General features: G+C 41.6%; 1 protein-coding gene across 1 annotated transcript in view; it reads right to left on the minus strand.

The window, feature by feature from the left end:
- The window catches only part of LOC145417423 (nuclear pore complex protein Nup93-like), a 585659-nt gene that overhangs the window by 47400 nt on the left and 515234 nt on the right, over nt 1–23025 (minus strand). Inside the window, exons 12-13 of the mRNA XM_080286106.1 lie at nt 21596–21722; nt 16187–16328 (exon numbers count right to left, since the gene is read on the minus strand). Of these exons, the coding sequence (XP_080142232.1) occupies nt 16187–16328; nt 21596–21722 (269 nt within the window). The remainder of the gene's footprint in view (nt 1–16186; nt 16329–21595; nt 21723–23025) is intronic.

A 23025-nucleotide genomic window follows, 5' to 3' on the forward strand; every position in this document is an offset into this window, starting at 1 on the left:
GCAAACTTACGTATCTGTTAGGGCAGGTCAAAGGAACACCATATCAACTGATAAAAGAATTACCAGTAGAAGAAAATAATTATGAGGTGGCTTTGACCATCCTTAGACAAAATTACGAAGACAAGGAGCAAGTTATAACTCATTTGCTGAAGGCTCTAATTGAATTACCCATGCCTAGACACGATTTTGATTCCTTGCAACTCTTTAGGATTACACTAAGTTGTAAATTAAAGGCCTTAGGTACTTACGAAGATATTAAGACATCAGGTTGGGTGCTTTAAAGAATTGTGTCCTTAAAGCTACCACCAAAAACCAAGGATGCTTTGTATGGTAGGTACCAGAAGGATAATTTCTCCTGTGAAGAGACTGAGGAAGGCTTGATGCAACTCTGTAAACATTTGCAAGGAACATTAAACACTACTGAGGTCAAACAGAACTCTGAAGTAAAGAAAAAACCCACTAACCAACTGGTTGGGAAAGTTAAGTCAGAGAAGACTAAGTATGTGCCTAAAGATGAGATAGGTACTTTCCTTAGCTCCTTAAAGGCTAAGGATAAAGTATTAAAGCCAAGGAATAGACATGCTGAGGATATTAAGGAAGTAAATCCTTCCATGGTAAAAGACAGGAAAGTTTGTGTCTTTTGTGGTGAGCAACATTCCAGTGCATCTTGTCAACAGTACCCTGATTATGCTTCTAAAGTAGGGAAGCTTCAGGAACTGGGGTGTTGTATAATCTGTATGAACTCCGAACATACTGCCGCGGACTGTAAGACTAAATTAAATCTTTGCTTTAAGTGCAAAAAAGATCATCACCATACTGCTTTATGCCCTACGATGAAAATTGAGGTTCCTAAACCTGCAAGCATCAATATGACAATTGCAAAAGGGAATGCTCCATTAGTAATGCCAGCTGCAGTACCAATAGCAGATGTGAAAGTATTGTTTGAGAATAGAAACCAATTAGTATGTACCCTGTTTGACACGGATGCTCAGAAAACTTTCATTTCTGCAGACATTGTGAAGAAATTAAAGTTACCAGTTATTGGCAAGGTAAATCTAGCCATTACAGGATTCTTGACAACTAGGAAGGCTCAGTCTTTTGATTTAGTTAGACTTGTAATACAATTAGGTAGATATAGAAGTAAAAAAGTTACTACATGACAGTATTGTGATACCAACTCTAACGTACGGAAGTGAAGCTTGGACATTGTTGGATGGACACAAGTCAAGAGTGAGAGCAGTGGAAATGAGTTATTTAAGAGGAGCCTGTGGAGTCACGTGGAGAGACAGGCTGACGAATGAGGATATAAAGGAGCGTTGTGGTGTGGATGTGGATGTGATAGGAAGCGTTGTGAGGAACACACTGAGGTGGTTTGGCCATGTGGAGAGGATGGAGGGTGAAAGACTGACGAAGAGAGTGTATATGAGTAAGGTGGAGGGTGGAAGAGGGAGGGGGAGACCGAGGATGAGATGGAGGGATGGGGTGGAGAGGTATATGAGAGAGGGGGGTGTGAGTTGGGAGCAGGGCAGTGAAATGGCGGGGGACAGGGCGACTTGGAGGCGATTTGTTTGTGGCCACCCCAAACGGGATTGAGGCGTCTGGCAATAGATAGATAGATAGATAGATATAAATGCCGTATAACAGCAGCTGTGCTTGATAATTTGGAGACAAGTATATACATAAAGGGATTGAAGAAAACCTCTGATCATCTACAAAGCTCAGGGATAAAGTTGGCTAAACAGAATGTTGAATCAGATACTGTGGGTCCCATAAAAATGATAATTGGTTCTGACTATTGTGGAAGATTCCTACATAGGACTTTCAAAAGGAATAAGGTACAGTTGTTCAAGAGTCCAGGAGGTAACCTTATTATGGGTCAGTTGCCTTTTCCAAAACAAGTTAAAGGAGAGGCCAAACTAGTAGGCTCAGTCTTTGTTACCCCCACACAGTCATTGATGGTAGCTAGAACAGGTGCAGAATTAGAACCTACTCAGATAAATGACTTGTTGGACGAAAATATTGAACCTATACACAGTGTAGGAATACACTCTAAGGAACCAACCCCTGAAGATAAGATAACCTTGGATTTGTATAATCAGTCTGTGGAATTTAAGGATGGACAGTATTGGGTAGGATTACCATGGAAACTAACCCATTCAGAGTTGCCAACAAATTACCAAGCAGCTAAAGCTCAGTTAAATTCTCTTCTAAGAAAGTTGAGAGAGAAACCAGAACATTTAACCATATATGATAATATTATAATGGATCAATTGAAGAATAAATTTATAGAAGAGGTAGAATACCCTGTTAACCACAAAGAAGACACTACTTACCACATCATGCTGTAAGCAAGGATTCAGTAACTACTCTCATAAAGATAGTATTCAACTGTATTAGTAACATTCCAAGGGATCAGCTAGCTTGAACATTTGCCTATACTCTGTACCCACACTAACAGAGAAGTTAGGGAATGTGTTACTAAGATTTAGAGAGAAACCTTACGCTTACACAGTAGTCATTAGTAAGGCTTTTCTCAGAATAGGACTGAGAGATGAGGATAGGAAATTTACAAAATTCCTCTGCCCTCATGATCCTCAAAATGACGATAGTCCATTGAAAACTTACTGTTTCCGATCGGTGCTCTTTGGCTCTTGTGCTAGTCCTTTCCTACTTTGCAACACTTTAAAGCATCATTTTGAAAATGCCAAATGTCCAGAAATAGGGCAGGCTTTTTATATGGATAATTTGCAAGGAGTTGCTGATACAGAATTGGAAGCTTTGAAGGCTTATGAAGTAGCCATTTCCGAATGTGGGAAGGCAAATTTGCCGTTAAAGAGCTGGAATACAAATTCACCGCTTTTGACGAATAAAATACACGAGGACTATCCAGATTCTGACATTCCCAAAATTCAAAATGTGTTAGGTCTTAACTGGGATACAACAGCTGATGTAATAAGTTTGAAACCAATTAAGTTCTCTGATGTCACTCTCACCAAGAGGTCCCTGTTAAGTCAGGTTTCCAAGCTATATGACCCATTAGGGTTGGTCAGTCCTATAGTTATTAGGGGCAAATGTTTAGTACAGCAGGCTTGGCGAGAAAAGTTAGACTGGGACACTGAATTAGGTGAGACATATGTGGAACAATGGGAACAGATTAGAAAGGAGTTTGCAAGTACATCAAGCATATGTATTCCCAGGAAAATAAACAGTAATGAGAAGTCGCACTTAAACATGTTTTGTGATGCTCCTCAAAGGGCCTATGGAGCAGTAGCTTATTGCGCAACAGGAGAGGATAGTAAGATTATTATGTCCAAAGCCAAAGTTGCGCCAATTAAAGAAAGAACCCTACCTCAAATGGAATTGGCTTCCATAGCAGTAGGAACTAAATAGGCCAGGTATATAACCACTACTCTTAATACTCAGTTTGAGGGTATTTACATATGGACTAACAGTGAAATTTGTCTTTACTGGATAGGAAAGGAAGACAGTAAAATTTCTTTCGTCCGTAATAGAGTGAAGACTATTAAAGAGCTGTCTTCCAAATTTAATTTCATTCATGTGTCCTCCAAACAAAATCCAGCTGATCTGCTCTCGAGAGGTTCGACTGTCAGGAGACTGATCAAAGATAACTTGTGGTTTAAAGGTCCTAAATGGTTACTCACTAAGGATTGGCCGGAACAGAAACAGTACAGTATTGCTAAGATTAGTGTAGTGAACTTGGATCCTATAGTACCTTAGCCAGAAGTAATTGACATCAGCCGATTCTCATCAATAAGACAACTTCTAAATACTACTAAATTGGTTGTTGAATTTTTGAAAAAGAAGGTGGGGTTTCAGAAATTAGATCCCCTAGAATACTGGCTGAAAAGAGTACAAAGAAATTCTTAAGGGGAAATATATAAGCTTTTAGGCCAAGACACTGGGAAAGGGAATAAGCTGATGAAGAATTTAGGCTTGTTCTTAGATGGAAAGGGTCTAATAAGATGTCGAGGCCGATTGGTAAAGGCTGACTTGCCCATCCATACCAAACATCCCCTTTTATTACCCAAGAGCGGATGCTTTGTACAACTTATTATAAAAGAAGCCAATGATTCCACTCTCCATGGAGGTGTACCACAGACCTTAGCCCAAATTCGGGAAAGGTACTGGATTCCTAAGGGTAGACAGGTTATTAAAAAATATCTCAAAAACTGCATCATTTGTAGGAGGTATGAGCAGTGACCTTATAACTACCCAGGACCACCAGCCCTACCGAAGGAAAGGGGGAGCATAAGTCGGCCCTTCCATATCACAGGAGTGGACTACACAGGGGCTATAACTGTTACGGGTGAGGAAACTCCCCATAAAGTTTACATTTGTTTATTTACTTGTGCCTACACAAGGGCAGTCCATCTAGAATTAGCGGAAGACCTAAGCTCGGAGACATTCCTCAATGTTTTTCGCAGATTTGCCGCTAGAAGGTCTTGTCCTGGCAAGTTAATAAGCGACAACGGAACTAATTTCGTTGGAACAGCACCTTTACTGTTGAACATAATGAACAACCCAAAAGTTAAGTCAGCGCTGGGAATCCGAAATTGTATTTGGCAGTTCACAGCTCCAAGAGCTCCATGGCAAAATGGATTTACCGAAAGAATGACTGGTATTGTCAAGAACTGCCTGACGAAAACATTATATAGAACTAAGATCACGAGAGAAGATTTAAGAACAGTAATAACTGAAATTGAAACCAGGATTAATAACAGACCCTTGACTTATCAAGATGACACTAGCGTCTCGCTTGAGGCCTTAACACTGGCTCACATGTTATATGGCAGGAAGCTCCATCCAATGCCTTGTGTGGATATCCAAGAAGAAATTGATGATCCTAACATAGAAAATAATGATTTAGGACAACATCTGCAGGAGGGATATCAACGTCTGAAAAGGGTGTTGGATACTTGGGTAGACATTAGAGCGAAGAGTATCTTTTGAGCCTACGCGAGAGGTTTTATGGAGCTCAGGCTGCCAGCAACAAATCAGTTATTGACACTGGAGATGTGGTCTTAGTGAAGACTGAACAGCCAAGATCCCAGTGGCCATTAGCTAAAGTGATCTCCACACACCCAGATTCTGAAGGGGTGCTGAGACTCGTAAAAATAAAATGCAGGGGACATACCAGTATAAAAACTATTGATAAACTGGTACCCCTTGAGTTAGCAGCCACTCCAGATCCAGAGGATGGTGAAGATCAAACGGGTCAAGAGACGCGACATAGAAAGGCCGCAGCACAGAACTATGGAGGGAACTCTTGGTTAAGGGTCATATTACATGATACAGCGTATCATTTTCCGCCGGCCCCAAAACTGTGGGAAATATTTTCCCCCAGAGCAGTTGCACTCTCTACTTTTATCATAGTTATCCCTGGTTAAAGGCAGAGGAAAACTTGAGACCGTTGTTAATTGTTCAAGTGGTTTTTATAACCCAGAAATTACGTTCTCTTTAATAATTCTTGTTATTGATAAATTAAATGCTACTGTGTTTAACCCTCGTGGACAACTATATATTGTAAATACATGTAATTATATGGAATTTTCCACTGACCTAAACTGCGTCTGCGCATTAGATGACGTGGCGAGTAGGGAAAGATTCTCATGTTAAGCAGATGTGGAATTAAGATATTTACACAGTTTAAGGGAATACTTGGTCTAACTTTAGTTTAAGTAAAACGAAGATTAATTTGTTAGATTCGCCCTGTATTATGATGTAATCTAACCATATTTAGTACTGTAATTAATTAAGAGTTGGCAACCTACCATTCTATGAGGGAGGTAGATCCTGCCAAACACACTCACTCTGCTCCCAGACCTTGTGGAGTTAACACTCTGTTCCTAGACATACTCAAGCTAGCACTGTTGTACATAAGCACCTAAAGGACGCTTGCCTGCTCAAGCAATTACACTCAGCAGCCCATCGTCATCGGTTATCGATCACTCCCTCTTCACTGGCTAAGTAACCTTTGCGAACTGGCCAATTCAAGGGGGGATGAGCTATGAGATAGAAGAGAAATAGTTATTGTAGGTGAGTTAAGGTTAAGTTACGTTTCACCTAACTCTATGAGACTTGTTTGATTTACTTAAAGACAACTTAATGGAAGAGTAACGACCTACGAGTTGTTTACCAGAAATTTCTTACATAGCGGTGCCGCGACAGGAATACCGACTTGTATACATTAAATATTTTTCACATGTTTGGTGCCCAGAAAGAGGGCCCCGATTTGTTTACCATAAATTCTAAATATTTTTCACAATGGCATTGTGTGAAACAAAGATGAAAGGGTGTGACGTGGAGTGGGAGAGTGTGAAATGTGTAAGAGCGGGCATGAATGGGCGAGGAAGATGCAAGGAAGGAGTTGCTTTGTTGATGAATGAGGTGTGGCAGAGTGGAATGAAAGACTACAAATGTGTTAGCTCGAGGTGTATGTATGTCAAGTTCAAGTTCGAGAAGGTGAAAGTGGCAGTGACTATAGTGTATACACTGCGTAAGGATAGGAGTGAGAGAGAGAAAGACAGGTTTTGAGATGAGCTGGATGAAGCAGTGAGAGAATTCCCAGGAGCTATAATGTGATTGTAATGGGCGAAATGAATGGAAGAGTAGGCACTGATCCTGAGGATAACATAATGGGTTGTTATGGAGTACCAGGAGAAAATGATAATGGGAAGCACTTGAAGGATATGTGTCAGGAGAGGAGGTTGTGCATTTGTAACTCGACAATGTGGAGCTCTGTTAGATCACATGATTGTGGTATGCAGGATGAAGCTGAGAGAAGTGAGGTGGATCAGGAGAGAGAGATGCAATCAGGGAGAAAGACTGAAAGTTGAGAAGCTGAGGATCAAAGAAATGGCAGATGAATACAGGACCAAAGTAGGGGAGGAGTTAGAATCAGTGAACTGGAATGAAATGGATCTGGACAGCCTGTGGAATGCATATAGGGACTGCTTAGTTAGAAATGCTAAAGTGGTGTGTGGTGTGGCAAGAGTAACAACAAAGAAGAAAGGTACAGCATGGTGGGATGATGAGGTTAAGAGAGCAGTGGAGGAAAAGAGGAAGAAGTGGCTACAGTGGTTACATGACAGGGGTGCAATTGAAATAAGAACTAAATATATTGAGAACAAGATGCACGTAAAGAGACTAGTGAAGAGGAAAATGGGGGTAAATGATGATCTAGGAAGAAAAATGAATGCAAACTACAGTACTCTGAAAATAGAAAGTTATTCTGGCATGAGGTGCAGAAATGTAGAAATGAAAGCGGAAAGAAATGCGATGGTGTGAAGGATGTTGGTGGTAGAGTATTAACCCATGGGGATGAAGTAAGGACCAAATGGAAAGAATATTTTGAAAGCCTGATGAAAGGGAATAGACAGAGCAGAGCGGCTGTAAATACGATTGGGTTTGGGGATGTGCAGAGAAGGAACGCAGTGCCAGGAGACGTGACACTCGCACAGGTGAAGTGTGCTGTGAAGCGGCTGAAAAATGGGAAAGCAGCTGGGGTTGATGAGGTATATGCAGAGACGATTAAGTGTAGCAGAGAGAGTGGAATGAAGTGCTTGTTGGAGATATGTAAGATGGCATGGATGAGTGAAACTGTGCCAGCAGAGTGAAAAATGGCTGTCATTGTACCCATGTACAAAAATAAAGGTGAGTGAAGTGAGTGCAAGAATTATCGTGGCATAAGTTTATTGAGTGTGGTAGGGAAGGTATATGGAAGAATTATAAGAGAGAGAGTAAATAGATATCATAAGTCCTAGTGAGTGACGAACAGGGTGGCTTTAAGAATGGCAGAGGATGTGTCGATCAAAGATTTGCAGTGAAACAGATAGCAAGGAAGGCTTGTGAGAAGGACAATAAGGTGTTTATGGCATTTAGTGATCTGGAAAAAGCATACAACAAAGTGGACAGAGAAGGACTGTCAAAAGTTTTGCAAATGTATGGTGTAGATGGTAAGCTGCTAGGTGCTGTTATGAGATTTTATGATGGTAGTGAAGCATGTGTAAGGGTTAAAGGGCATCTAAGCGAATGGTTCACGATCGGTGAGGGCGTGCAACAAGGTTGTGTGATGTCCCCATTTTTGTTCAATATATATATGAATGGGGTGATGAGAGAAGTAAAAAGACAAGTAATGGAGAGGGGGATGGTATTAGTAATGAATGGTGATGGATGGAATATCTCAAATCTGTTGTATGCTGATGAAGCAGTACTACTTGCAATTACCAAACAAGACCTTGGTAGGCTAGTGCAGAGTTTTGCTGATGTCTATGAGCATCATGCCTTGAGAGTAAATGTAGAAAAGAGTAAAGTGATGGTTATCGAGAGAGAAGGTGACTCCCAGTGCGATGTTACAGTGAATGGAGAGAGACTGGCATTGGTGAGAGAGTTCAAATACCTGGGTACAGTGATAGAAAAGAGAGGAAAATGTGCAAAAGAAGTTGAAAGCAGAGTGACACAAGGAAGAAAAGAAGCTGGTGCAATGAAGGCCTTGATAAGAAACACAGGCTTGAGTATTGCAGTTGCATGAGGCTTACCTGAGGGAGTGTTAGTGCCAACTTTAACATACGAATGTGAGACTATGGTGTGGCGTGAAACTGAAAAGTCAAGAGTAACAGCAGTGGAGATGGGATTGCTGAGGAATGTGTGTGGAGTACAGAGAGTGGATAGGATACAAAATAATGTGATTCATGAGAGATGTGGAGTGAGGAAGTCGGTGGACACCAGAAATGAAGAGAGTGTACTGAGATGGTATGGTCATGTGGAGAAAATGGATAACAATAGAGTGTGAAAAAGGTATATCTGAGTGAATCTGATGGAGGGAGGAGGCATGGTAGGCCAAGGAGAAGGTGGAGAAATATGGTGGATGAGTATGTGAGCAAGAGAGGTTTGGAAGTCGGTGAGGCTAGGTAACTGACAATAGATCAAGCTAGCTGGATGAATGTTGTGAAGAGAAGTGCATGATCAGGGATTGGCACCCCTTTATGTGGCAGCATCCCAACTGACTCTATCGGATACGTTTATGCGAAGCTACAGAATGTGGTGAATGTTTCTGGCATATCCGATACAGCCAGGATTCTGGGAGCTTGAATGATGAGTGAATGGAAGCGTAGCCCACTGGATTGAGCAAATTTGGGCTGTCTGGACATTGCTACTCCTCATTCTCCTCTAGGGTGGGAAAGGAGGTCTGGATGACAATGACAATGATGATGACAATGGCGATGGTGATGATGAATGGACTCACAGATGACACGTGCCCCTCTTGTAGAATGGGCCTATACAACACACATAGTGGAGCACTGTAGAGCATATGTCACACTAGGACACAGACACATCAAGGTACATCTGGGACAACCCTGTAAGTGCAATTGCTTACCTGTGGTCAATGGGTTGGCTCAATCAGATGGACTGAAGCTGAGCAACATCATTGCCTTATGGTGCACTCACATCTTTGACACCATAATAACAACCCATGCTGCATTACGTATGACACTGCACTGCATATTACAGCTATGGCCCCAGGCAAGGACTAATGAGCTGCAAACATGGGGGAGAGATGGTAGTAGAATGGATGTGGAAGATGTGCAGTTTGGCCCAGGGGGAAGGTAAACTCCTGGAGGATAGGAAGTCAGGTATAATTACTCCCCTGTACAAAGGAAAAGGGGAAAAAGAAGTGTGTGGTTATAATAGCGATATTTGTTTTCTTGGTGTAACAGGAAAAGTATATGGTAGGATACATATTGACTGAGTTAGGGAAATAACAGAGGAATTAGTAGGGGAAGAACAGGGGGGTTTTAACAAGGTTTTAGGAAAGGAAGAGGTTGTGTAGATCTACACAACCTCTTCCCTTCATCCTTAGGTCTTTAATGGAAAAGTCTCCAGAGAAGGAAGAGATTTTGTAAGCTGCCTTTATGGATTTGGAGAAAGCATATCACAGAGTGGATTGACAAGGAATGTGGAAAATATCATGAAAATATGGAGTAACTGGGAAGCTGATGAATGCCGTGAAGAATATGAAAGGATGTGTCATGTGTCCATGGCTGTCTGATCTGTGTAAGGATGGGGTTATAAAAAAGGTACAAGGTAGGGCAGTGGATGCTGGAGCAGCCCTAATAAGAGGGGACGGCATTTAGAAACTTCCTGTTCTGTTGTCTGCAGATGATACTGTATTGTTAAGTGAAGATGAAGGGGAGCTGCAATGCTTGGTGAATAAGTCTGGGAGTGTGTATAAGAAACGGAATCTAAGGAAAATTATGGTCTTCAAGGGAAATGGAGTCAATGAACGCACCGTGAGACTGGATGATGAGGAAGTGGATAATGTGAGTGCATTTAAGTGCTTGGGTTGTGTGGCGAGTAAGGATGGAAGTTTGGAGGATAAAGTGCATGAAAGAGTACAACAGAGAAGAAAGGCTGGTTCTTTGAAAGCAGTGATAAGAAATAGGGAAGCAGACATGACAGTAAAAAAAAGTCACTGCATGATAGTATTGTGATAGCAACTCTAACATATGGAAGTGAGGCTTGGACCTTGTTGGAAGGACACAAGGCAAGAGTAAGAGCAGTTGAAAAGAGTTATTTGAGAGATGCATGTGGAGTTACATGGAGGGACAGACTGACAAGTGAGGAAGTGAAGGAGCATTGTGGTGTGGATTTAGATGTAATAGAAAGTGTTAGGAGAAATACATTTAGGTGATTTGGCCATGTGGAGAGGATGGAGAGTGAGTGACTAATGAGGAGAGTGTATGTGAGTGAGGTGGAGAGGGGAAGAGGGAGGGTGAGGCCAAGGATTAGGTGGAGGGATGAAGTGGAGAGGTATAAGAGAGGGGGGATGTGAGTAGGGGGTGGTAGCAAAATGGTGGGGGACACGGCGACATGGAGACGATCTGTTTGTGGCCACCCCTTATGGGATTAGGGCACCTGGCAATAGATAGATACTGTAGAGAGAGAGATAGAACCCACTGTGGTCATACACTTATCAGGGCCACCAAAGTTATACCATGACTCCAGTTTTACTGAGACATGTTCATATGTTCATGACCATGATTATCATTATCTGTTAGAGTTATGGTTTTGAGGAGCCTGGTTCTATAGGCATTTGACATCTCATGCACAGATAGTCACTACCCCTCCTAGGGTTCCCACACTGGTTGCCTCTGAAGGTACTGAGTTCCACACCTCAGATCATTCTGTACAACTTGTACAGTAACATGTATACTCAGTGTGTACTCACAATGCTTGAAATACTGGCTCTTGTCCATGAAATGTGCCATAATAGTTATGCTCAGATCATAAACCTGAGATAGATCCAATAAATCATTTCCAAATTTTTTCTTAATGTTAACAGTCCTCTACGAGACACAATCAAGTTTCATTTACCATTGTCACATTAACCCCTAAGCACTGGATGATGGTTGTATCCAATGCGATATAGGTGGCTTGGGGCCACCGGGTGACAGCTATAACCGCAAGTGTTTCCACGCCATAGTTTGAAGTGGCTGCCACTTGATCTCGTCACCAAAGGGTAGGGATAGCCTCCTGGTACCCGAAGCAAGCATACCTTAATTGTCTCTGTGACTTTGCCAGATGTTGGATGATGTTTTCTTACGTCTCTCGTCCAATTCTGTTCCTGCCTCACATGGACTCTTGCCTCATCCATCCCTGCCAAGCCTCTTTCCAAGGACACTAGGAAAGGGCTAAATGACAGTGCCATATGGTATGTCTTGGATGCAACTGTGTCTAGTTTATCTAGTAATAGAGAAGCTATCACACCAAGAGCAAAGCGAAAGTCGGTGCCATGCGCACACGCACGAATACTGCCTGCCTCATGGCCAAAAAATTACGTACATTCATCACATCCTTACTCATCTGCATGACCAGTTACAGGCCTGGGGATGGTTTTATTTGCAAGAAGAAGTGTTGCTGAGTAATATGTTTTTTAAATTGTTTCCCTAACTTCTACACTTTCCAAGATATTAAAGTTTGAAAACAAGCAATTTTGGGAAAATTGCACGTACTGAGAGGGTGACAGCGGTATGAACAGCCTGGCACAGAGGGGTTAAGGACTGTATGCTACTACTAATTTGAATTGCAGCTGGTTGTATATAATTTGGACCTTACACTGTTGCATGTAATGGTTCTTGGATTCTGACGTGTATACTGCTACCTTAAGCGAAATAACAGCCATTGGGCTTTCCGATTTTACCATGATATCACAAGTGCACCCCTCAGACTTTAAGCTCACCATGCATGACATCACAAGAACATCTTAAGGTGGACCCTCTTCCTCTTCTACTCCATGTCTGATTTATTTTGTGATATCTTTTCTTTGTTTTTTACTTCATATCTACAGGAGCTGGTACTGTAGGCACTGCTAGACTATCACCTCCTTCTTCAAAAGCGATATATCTCCTTGCACCTGGCATTTTCAATCCTTCTTCTTACATCATAAAGGAGGTGTCTGGTGAGGTTTAGTCACATTAGGATTTGGGCTGTTTGAGCATCACACCTCTGGCTTACCTCTCTATGACAAGACTCTGAGTATGCTTACCAGGGTTCTTGGTATTCACCCCTAATGACAGCTTCAAAGAACTAATGCTGAGCTAAGCTGAGCCACACAGAATACACTGATGTCTGTCATGCTTTAGTCAGCCCACTAGAGGCAACAAATGGCCCTAGTCTATGGGCCATTTTCACAGTCTTCCCTAACCTTTCAGGTCTGAACCAAAAGCATCTTTGAATTTCACAGTCACTCCGAATGGATTGAAAGAGCTTACTGACGTAGGAACGTCTGCCTGTGTTGATGTGGTAGGGTTGGTACTTCTGGATGGCAAAAGTATTATTGAAATAAACTGGTAGAAGAAAAAGATACCTAACCCAGTAATTTCCATTTGCTGAGAATATTTAGAAACTGGAATGTTATGAATGTGGTGAATAGTATGGCAGGAAAATCCACTTCACACAATTCTTACCAATATATTCAGGAGTGAAGAAATTCACATGAAGGCAGCAAAAATAACTAATTGGAAATGTCATCAGAATGACGAGCTAACTAACAGCTACCTTACCACTTGAAATTGTAAGTAAGCTGAATCATGATAAATGTTAAGTATTGTAAAAAAGGCTTAAGCAAAAATAACTATGAAGAAGTAGCACATGTATAACATCTAATGAGTGATGGTGTGGTTTATTAATGGTTATAGTATTAGTACATGAACATGAGGTTTTTCTAAACAAGGTGTGTTAGTTATTTCATCTATTACACTGGGCATCAGATATTTGAATTTTTATGAATATATGCATTAGACAACGATTCTCATATCACTTTCTGGTCCGTTTGTTGTGGAGCCTCCACCAGTCTGCGAAAGGCTTGTATTCAGATACACAGTAGAAAGTCTCATGAAAGTACACAAACATAATGCTTTTTTTCAATACAAGGTGTGTTATTTATCTCAGAAGTATTACATTGGGTAACTAATATTGAAACATTAATGAAAATATGCTACAGGACATATAATTATTCTTTTACCTTATTACTTTCAGAACCGCCTGTTGGGGAGGCTCCTGGCTCCCCCAAAATGTTCCAGTAATTTGTTCGGGATGTCTTGAATGCCATCCCCAACAGAGGCTTCAGAAGGCTGGTTGGGGACGACAGTGAAAACAAAAATGTGTGTTCGGAGGTAAGCTGCTGGGGACTACAATGAGAATGACTGTGAAAATGGCCCTATAACCAAGAAGGTAACATTTGGGTCTCTTTGTTGCTCTTTTCTCATCAACTTTTTTTTTTTCTTTCTTTTTACAAATCTATCTCTATACTATCTACAGTATATACCTAGGCTGTTTCCCCTCTAACAGGGGGCAGCCAAGACAGGACGACAGACTTACCAAAATACTTGTCCACACACACATTTAATCATATCTTAGCCTCTAAGGGGAGAAGAGACTGAGCCTCACCAGACCACACCACACTGGACGAGGATCAGCTGTGCAGTGCAATCCAGTGACATCCACAGCAGGGCCCAACAGCAGAGCTGGTTTACCCCTGCCACATCATAATGGACCCAGCCCCTTCCTTGCACCTGACCCAATTAGTTGATCAGACCAGACGTGAGAGAACATCCCACTGGGGCTGCATCACCATTTAAGCATTCACAATTTCTCTCCATTCATCCCTATCATGCACAGCCACTCTTCCTTGCTCTACAGACATGCCTCTTGCATTAACACTCTCTTCACATTGTCCATCCATCCTATTCATGGTCTTCCTCTCAGCCTTACACCTCTCACAGCAGATCCAGTTATTTTTTCCGCCAATTGCTCTTCATCCATTCACTCCATATGGCCAAGCACTGCAACACTCTCTGCTCAACTAGATCAGCTGTCTCTTCCATATCTCCAGTTCTCCTTCGCACTTCACCACTTCTCACTCACTTCATACGTGTCACTCCACACATACTCCTCAGACACCTTATCTCCATTTCATTTAATCTCTTCCTCTCTGCTACTGCCATATTCAAGTATATCATAAAATAAGGAAGTGTAACGCAAAATAACATAGTTTCGCTAGGCCAAAAGTACATTTTTCACTCACAGAGTGTGAAGCTGGAGGCACCTTATTGACTAGACTCTGCCCGAGTTAGTTTTTATGTTCTCTTCCTCCCCACATCAAAATGTGTAAGGCCAGGCACACAAGTTGTCACAACATGGCCATCACTCACAAGTGCAACTGACTCATGCCATCAGAGGCAAGTGAAGTGCTCACTCAAGTACTCAGTCTGTCAGCAGACAAGACATCATGAGCCAATGTGACTGCCGACAAGAAAGCAAATAGCTTTCTGAATCTAAGGTGACTCCTCCCATCACCATTTCTAATATTAGTACAGGTATACCCCAGTTTAATGATGCATTTGATTAAGTAAAAACCCATTGCCAGGCGGGGTATCGTATCTCGGGGTAGATTCAACATGTGAAGTATAGGGATGCGTTTTTGAGCCTTGGGTTCCCCCCCAACCAAGTCCTAATCCCACCAAAATACATCCAAAAACATGTTTCTAGCTAACCTAAGCCCTCAAATAGCTTTAAAACAAGCTAAACTAAGCCTAAAAGCAGTTTATAGCTTACCTAAACCCTCCCAAAATCTGAAAATTGTCAAAAATAGGTCTGGAAAAAATCAGACATAGTAAACTGTACCCCAAAATGGGAACGTTCACCACATCTATGACTAAAACACATTAATCTAGGTCAAAAAACAGGTTATAAATCAACTTACACACAAAATTTAAGTCTAAAATATCAAAATTGGTTAAAAAAATAAAACATCATTATACCAGGGTCTGGCCATCATATGGCGGGGTAGGGTGGTATTTCTACATCCATTGCTATGCTGGGGTATTGCAGCTAGGGGTATCATATCTTGGGGTCTACCTGTATAGTGCTGAAAAGGACTTGAAACCTCATCTTCAGTAGTGCCTCAAAGTACACTCACTACAAGAGAAAAGTGATTTTTTGGGCTTTGCAAAAGCCAGTTACTGTATTTCTAATTAGCTAATGGGAGGGGAGAGGGTACGATTCAGAAGCAACAACAAGAATGCAAAGAAGTGTACAAAGTAAAAAAACAAACTTCCCTGTGAAATGAATAATACATCCATCCACTTGTCATTCATGCCTTCGTAATTACTGGCTCTACCTCACAATTGACTTACTAAAAAAATATTAGTCTTTTCTATTCTCCACATGCAAAGTATCTCACACCATCATAGTTATTCAATACACCTGTCCTCGGAGTACACACCTAATAGTTAGGCAAGCAGCACTTTCACTGAACACTATCATGGCACTTTTAACGTGGTAGCATGTTTACATTATTTGCTACTGGGGTGTCATATTCCCTTCACCCTGCAATTCAGATGAGGACATGCTGAAGCTGCAGGTATCTTCTCTGAATATGTTCCTAGACATATCAAAGACCCATGCTTTCCATTTCCTTTCTTCGTGTGATTATTAGATTACTGTTATGGTACTTACACTACATGTTCACTGACACATCTCACAGATGGCTCGCAGCTTCAAAAAAAACACTATAGCATACAGCAACAAATATGCGGTATTAAATCATTCCAGTGCATATTACAACTCTTCACACAGTCCCACAACCTCAACAACCTGCACAGACCTTAAACCTGTCAATGATGCCTGGGGTGCGCCGTCCATCTGGTTCAAGCCGACCTAAGAGCATGTCGAACTCCCGAGACTGTAGCACCAGTTGACTGATGCACCCAGCAAACACACTTTCTCCACTCTTACCCTTAAGTGACCTGCATAAAACAAAGGTACTTAAAATAATGCTTGAAATTAATAAATGCTCTAATTAATTATATCACTATGTTTGTATACTGAAACTACTCTACCAACATACAGCATACTATACATATAACAGATATATTTTATTTGCTTAAGTAATGACAGATCTCAAAGAAAAATAATTACACATTCAGATAAGAGGCAAAATAACATGCTAAGTACAGTATTCTCAAATTTCCAAAATGTTTTAAAAAGTTAATACAGTAATCCCTCAATTATTCGACATAACAGAGCCAAAGGCATATTGGGATAGGGGCAAAGTTTGGATACGAAGCAATATTCTCTACTGTACCCATACCCTACCCATACCCAACCCTATACCTGTACCCAACTTATATGTACAGCACCCCTCCTAATACTGGCAGTGTTCTCCAGTCTTTCATCTGTTTTCAGACATCAAAATATGGATTGGAGCAGATGAGGGATGTGGAAGGTGTGTGCAAGATATTCACAGAAGAAATATTGCAGTATGTGAGGTGGTGTATGGGGTGAAGAGAAGATGAAAGGGGGTGCAGGAAACAGCATGGTGGAATGAAGAGGTGAGACAGGCTGTGGCACAAAAGAAGGAAGCATATAATGAGAGGATAAGATGAGAAACAGGGGCATGAAAGAAGTTGAGAGACCGAAGAGAGAGTTGTATGTAGAGAGGAAGGGAGAGGTGAAAAGATTAGTAAGAGAAAGACGAAAGTGGATGAGGAATTTGGAAGGAATTTGAGTGTAAAGTGGAGGGAATGTAAGAAAATGTTCTGGAAAGAGGTAAAGAGAGTTAGACAGGGTGCCAACGAAGCTAGTTGGAGAGTAAAAGATAAAAATGGCAGATTACAAGTGGAGGAGGGAGAACACGTGAGTAGATGGAGAGAACACTTTAACAAATTGTTGAACATAGAGAATGAAATTAACTCGCCGTGTCCCGTTGACGTATATATACGTCCACACGTTTTGTCACTGTCAGTCCCGTTGATGTATATAAACATGCATCAATTGCAAGGTCCCTAATTTGCAAAATTTTCAATATTCGTGCGTGATTTTTGGTACGTATACACAGGACACCTTCGTCTATAAGATGCCAGGCAGGGACAATGCCTTACCCCACATGACCTCCCCCCCCCCCCCGCATGCCATTGTCTCGGCAATTCACCTGTTACCAGTGACCTGGCCAGTAAAGACATGTTGTGCCACGGTACGAAATTCAGGGCCACAGTGATTTCCCAATTGATGACAATATGGAGGACAAAGTTTACGTAGCATTAGAGGAAGAAACAGTCAGAAATGATGATCAGGTAATGTCGCCAAAAAAGGTCAGGTATGCTGATGTGTTTGGTGAGTGAAACAATGCTTATATTGCCTATACAGTGGAACCTCGGTCCTCGAACGTCTCACATGTTGAACAAATCGGACCTCGACCAAAATATTCAAGAAATTTTTGCTCCAGAGGTCGACCAAAATATCGGACCTCGACCAACCTGAACGTAGCCAAACAAAGGGAAGCTGGCCGACTGACAGTCACGTGTCCACCTTTGTTGTTCGTCAACGTGGTCGTCCTGCTGTGCTTCACATTTTTCTTGATTCAGTGCAGTATTAGCCCCTAATAATGGCTTCAAAGAAAGCAAGGTCATCCAGTACGGCTACTGGCAGTGAAAAGAGGAAAGTAGTGCGGAAAATAATTGAAGAAGTGGAAAAATTATTGCTTATCTTCATCAATGAGAAACAGTTAGCACGAGACAGTGTTAGTGAGTATATAATTTGTGAAAAGGCAAGAGAAATATACAGTCACCTCGTAAAGGAAAGCACTGGTACCAGTGCTGAAACTAAAATAGGTAAGCATCTGGGGTCTTGGAACGGATTAAAATGATTTACATTATTTCTTATGGGGAAAATTAGTTCGGTCCTCGACCAATTCGGTCCTGGAACAGCCTTCCAGAACGGATTGTGTTCGAGGACTGAGGTTCTACTGTATTACTGTGTGAAAATCAATATACTCTCGTACTACATAAAAATTTGTACCAAATAAATAAATAAATACCGTTTATGAGTGGTGTGGAATAGTTACCCTCCCAAAGAACTTGTTTTCTTTGGAGCCAGCCTGATAGAAAAGAGGTACTGCTACATGTATCAAGTATTTTAAACCTCAGGTGAGCAATTTCTCTATGAATTTTCGGTGTTTCTCACCAAAAGTGGAGGTTTGAGCCAAAAAATTTTTTTCCAAAATTGGTCGGGATTGGGGGGAGTCAGTGGTGGAAAATCAGTCAGGACGGGGAGGGTTAATGTGAGTATAAGTGGCTGGGGAATGGCCGGGAGATGGAGGGATGTGAGAAAAGAGGAAAAAATCAGTAGAATGAAAGTTGTGGAAGCCATGAAGAAAGTTAAAATGGGAAAAGTCCCAGGAATTGATGGAGTGTGTGGTGAAATGCTGAAGCATGGGGGAGAGATAGTAGTAGAATGGATGTGGAAGATGTGCAGATTGGCCTGGGAGGAAGGTAGAGTCCTCGACGATTGGAAGTCAGGTTTAATTATTCCCCTGTACAAAGGAAAAGGGGAAAAAGAAGTATGTGGTAATCATAGGGGCATTTGTCTTCTTAGTGCAATAGGAAAAGTGTATGGTAGGATACTTATTGAGAGTTAGGGAAATAATAGAGGAATTAGTTTGAGAAGAACAGGGAGGTTTTAGGAAAGGAAGAGGTTGTGTAGATCAGATATTCATTACTAGATCTTTAGTGGAAAAGTTTCTAGAGAAGAGAAAGAAGTTGTATGCGGCCTTCTTGGATTTGGTGAGCGCATATGACAGGGTGGATAGACAAGGATTGTGGAAAGTATTAAGAACAAATGGAATAAATGGGAAGTTGTTGAATGCCACGAAGAGTATCTATGAGGATGCTAAGGCTGCAGTGCGTGTGGATAGTGATCTGAGTGAATTTTTCTATTTGAAAGTTGGATTGAAACAGGGATGTGTCACATCTCCATGGCTGTTCAATTTGTATATGGATGGGGTCATAAAAGAGATACAAGATAGGGCAGTGGATGTTGGAGCAGCCCTAGTGAGAGAGGGCAGTGTTTAGAAACTCCCTGTACTGTTGTTTGCAGATGATACTGTGTTGTTAAGTGAAGATGCAGGGGAGCTGCAAGGCTTGGTGGTTGAGTTTGGGAGAGTAAGAAACGGAATCTAAAGGCGAATGTTGGGAAGAGTATGGTTATGGTCTTTGAAAGAGGTGAATTCAGTGAATGTACAGTGGCGCTGGATGAAGAGGAAATGGAAAATGCGAGTATATTTAAGTACTTGGGTAGTGTGATGAGGAAGGATGGAAGTTCGGAGGGTGAAGTGCATGAAAGGGTACAACAAGGAAGAAACGTTGCTGGTTCCTTGAAAGCAGTGATAAGAAACAGGGAAGTGGGCATGGAAGTGAAAAAGTCCCTACAGGACAATATTGTGATACCAACTCTAACATATTGAATGAAGCTTGGACCTTGTTGGAGGGACAGAAGTCAAGAGTGAGAGCAATGGAAATGAGTTATTTGTGAGGAGCATGTAGAGTCACATGGAGAGACAGATTGACAAATGAGGAAGTGAGGGATCATTGTGGTGTGGATGTGGATGTGATAGGAAGCATTAGGAAAAATACAATGAGGTGGTTTGGCCATGTGGAGAGGATGGAGTGAGAGACTAACAAGGAGAGTGTATGTGAGTGAGGTGGAGGGGGGGAGAGGGAGGGAGAGGCCAAGGATGAGATGGAAGGATGGAGTGGAGAGGTGTATGAGAGAGGGGGGTGGGAGCTGAGAGCAGGGCAGTGAAATGGTGGGGGATAGGGCAACATGGAGGCGATTTGTTTGTGGCCATCCCTTACGGTATTAAGGCATTTGGCAATAGATAGATAGATAGAAAACACACATTGGAATATGCAACATAATCCTAAACACTAAGAAAACAATACATAAACAATAAAAATCCACTAAAACCCTACCTATGTGCACAAGATTCCTCCTAATTTTGGCAGTGTTATGCAGTCTTTCATCTGTTTTTCGACATCAAAACATGCATTGGAATATGCAATATAATCCTAAACACTAAGAAAACAATGCATATCATAACCAATAAAAATCCACAAATACCTTACCTATCTGTACAGTACCCCTCCTAATTGTAGCAATGTTCTCTGGTCTTTCAGCTATGTAGACATCAAAACACACATGGGAAGATCCATTACAATGATAGATAGTAAGAAAACAATGCATATACAATAAAAATTCACAAAGAAGTAAATGAAGACAACGGAACGCACACTGTCATTAAGCCTGCCTTACACCAACTGACTAACTGAGCGGAAAGTTACCCAGCTAGGCCATGTCTGCTTCCTCCTGGGCACAAAGGAAATAATTTCCAGAGCCAAATTTGCCCACGGAAATTGGTTATACTGTATTGGTATAAATTGTATACCATCATCTTCAATGGTGTTTATATCGTAAGATAAGCTAATAAAAACACACAAAACTGATGAGTAAAAGTACAGAAATGCAGTGAGAAATGAACTTGTTAAGAGTAAATATAGCTTCAAATAACTTTCACACATTTTAGTGCAAAATTTTGCCTGCACCATGCAGAATTTCACAAGCTTTCTCATGATGTTTTCAGAATTCTGATACAGCCAATAGATTTCAAGTAAATCGCCAAAAACTTTAAAGTTGTCCATGGTGATGGAGGGAAGATGGGAGGCCAGGGTGGGGAAAGGCAGGAGGGAGGGAGGGTGGTTGGGGGGGAATGACCGTTTCGTGAAGAGGCAGATGGGGAGTTTTACTCCGCTGGTGGATTAGGGCCCGTATTACTTGCGCGCTGGCAGAAATTTTCAATCGATCCAGCCGGCTGGGGGACTTTGAACATTCGGCTGGGAGTCAGACAGCCTTGTTTGCTCTGCTTGTGGGTTATGGTCTATTACCCGCGCGTGGCCAGAGGCCGGTCAACCACCCAACCGACTTTTTTGACTTTGTAGGTCGACTGGCCTACTGGAACTTTTATGTTTGGGTACGGACAAATAAATCCGAATAAAGACCTACCAGAGCCAAGGCCCAATGTCTGTGTACGAAGCACGACCAGATACAAAGCATCCGGATACATGAGTGATGACTGTTATACAGCAAAAGCAGTCTCAGATGATATGCCATTGCATTTCCATCATAAGATTGGTGCAATCTATAAATATACAACCATGCCAATCACAGTACCCTCACACACCTGAGGAAGTAGCAGTAATGGAGTGCCTCACAAGGGTCGGTGGCCTCAAACTTCCGGGTATAAAGTAGGATCAAGCGAGTCAAGTTGAGACGGCGCACACCTTCAGGGTCACCTTCCTCACGAGATACTGTGAAGCACAAACACAACAATTATCACCTTCAGTCTAATACTACTACTATTATAAATTATAAATTAATATTTCTCTTATCACTGACAAAATTTATGTTCTCTTTATCATAAAAAACCATGCATGAATACAGCAACTATACTGTATTATTCATTCATTCATTCATTCATCATCTAGTCCAGTGTTGCCCTGTGAGGAGCGCAGGAGCCCAGGGCCAGGCAAGTTGGTCCTGACATTTAAGATGAGAGTGACCAGACTTACTCATCCCTGAGTGGCATTAAATGAGCAATAAACCCCAACCATCCCTTGGATATAAACCTGCACCAGCTCAAACCGATTGGAGCGCCTTAATTGCCCACTAAACCACTAGGTGCCATAATATGGTTATATGGTTACCACCTAGCAGAGTAAATGGTTTCCTGGTGTAAGGGAAACCATTTGGCTTGTCTTTCAGTGTAGTCACCCATAGGCAGAAGGAAGAGGAAGGAATGAAGAAAAGAAAGACTGAAGAGGAAGGATGGAAAGCAGGAAGGAACAAAGGAAAAAACAGGCATCCAAGAGCAGCAATACATCAAATGAGTGGATGGTGAGTGCCCCCACCAGCCACTTGCTGTACTGTTAACCTCTTTAATATGGTAAAACACACTCAATTTTTATTAACCCCTACACCGCGGGCTTGTTTACCAATGACTTGCGTGTGCCGCGGGGTTATTTGGGCTCCGACAGACTCTCAAAAAATATTTGCCAAAAATCAGTTATTAGCCCTAGAATAATAAAATTAAATATGCTTATGGCACATACCTTCAGCTTTCTCCTGGAATGATTGTTGAGCCTTCGTCGGTTACCGTAGGACTTGTGGAGACCTCTGAAGTAGGGTAACGAAGTGTCCACTTTACACTTCCCGACAACCCGTAATATGATTACCACAGCCAGATACAAACACTATAAACACTATTCTACAATTTTCAAGTAGTTTGGGATCCATGCTCAAAAAAAAAACACTGAGAAAGCAATGGAAATTACGAGCGCGTCTGATCGTCGCACTGGCACTAGTTTGCTCTTGGTACTCTGTCATTTATTATTCATAAAACCCCTCACACTTTATATTTCTATTACTATATAACACTTATATATATCTACAGTCTTTATCCATAAGTTTCCTTCAGTAGTATTAGTTTATTGTCACTGTAGGGATTCAATTTCTTTCAGTAAAATACGTAGCATTCACTTTCTCGTCCTGTATACTGGCATTGAGAGTGAATGTCACTTTCATCTTCACTCTCATAACTCATAGCATTCAGAC

Source organism: Coenobita brevimanus, chromosome 110 (assembly GCF_032717465.1).
Source record: "Coenobita brevimanus isolate Jiangsu-jjx chromosome 110, ASM3271746v2, whole genome shotgun sequence".
Lineage (NCBI taxonomy): Eukaryota > Metazoa > Arthropoda > Malacostraca > Decapoda > Coenobitidae > Coenobita > Coenobita brevimanus.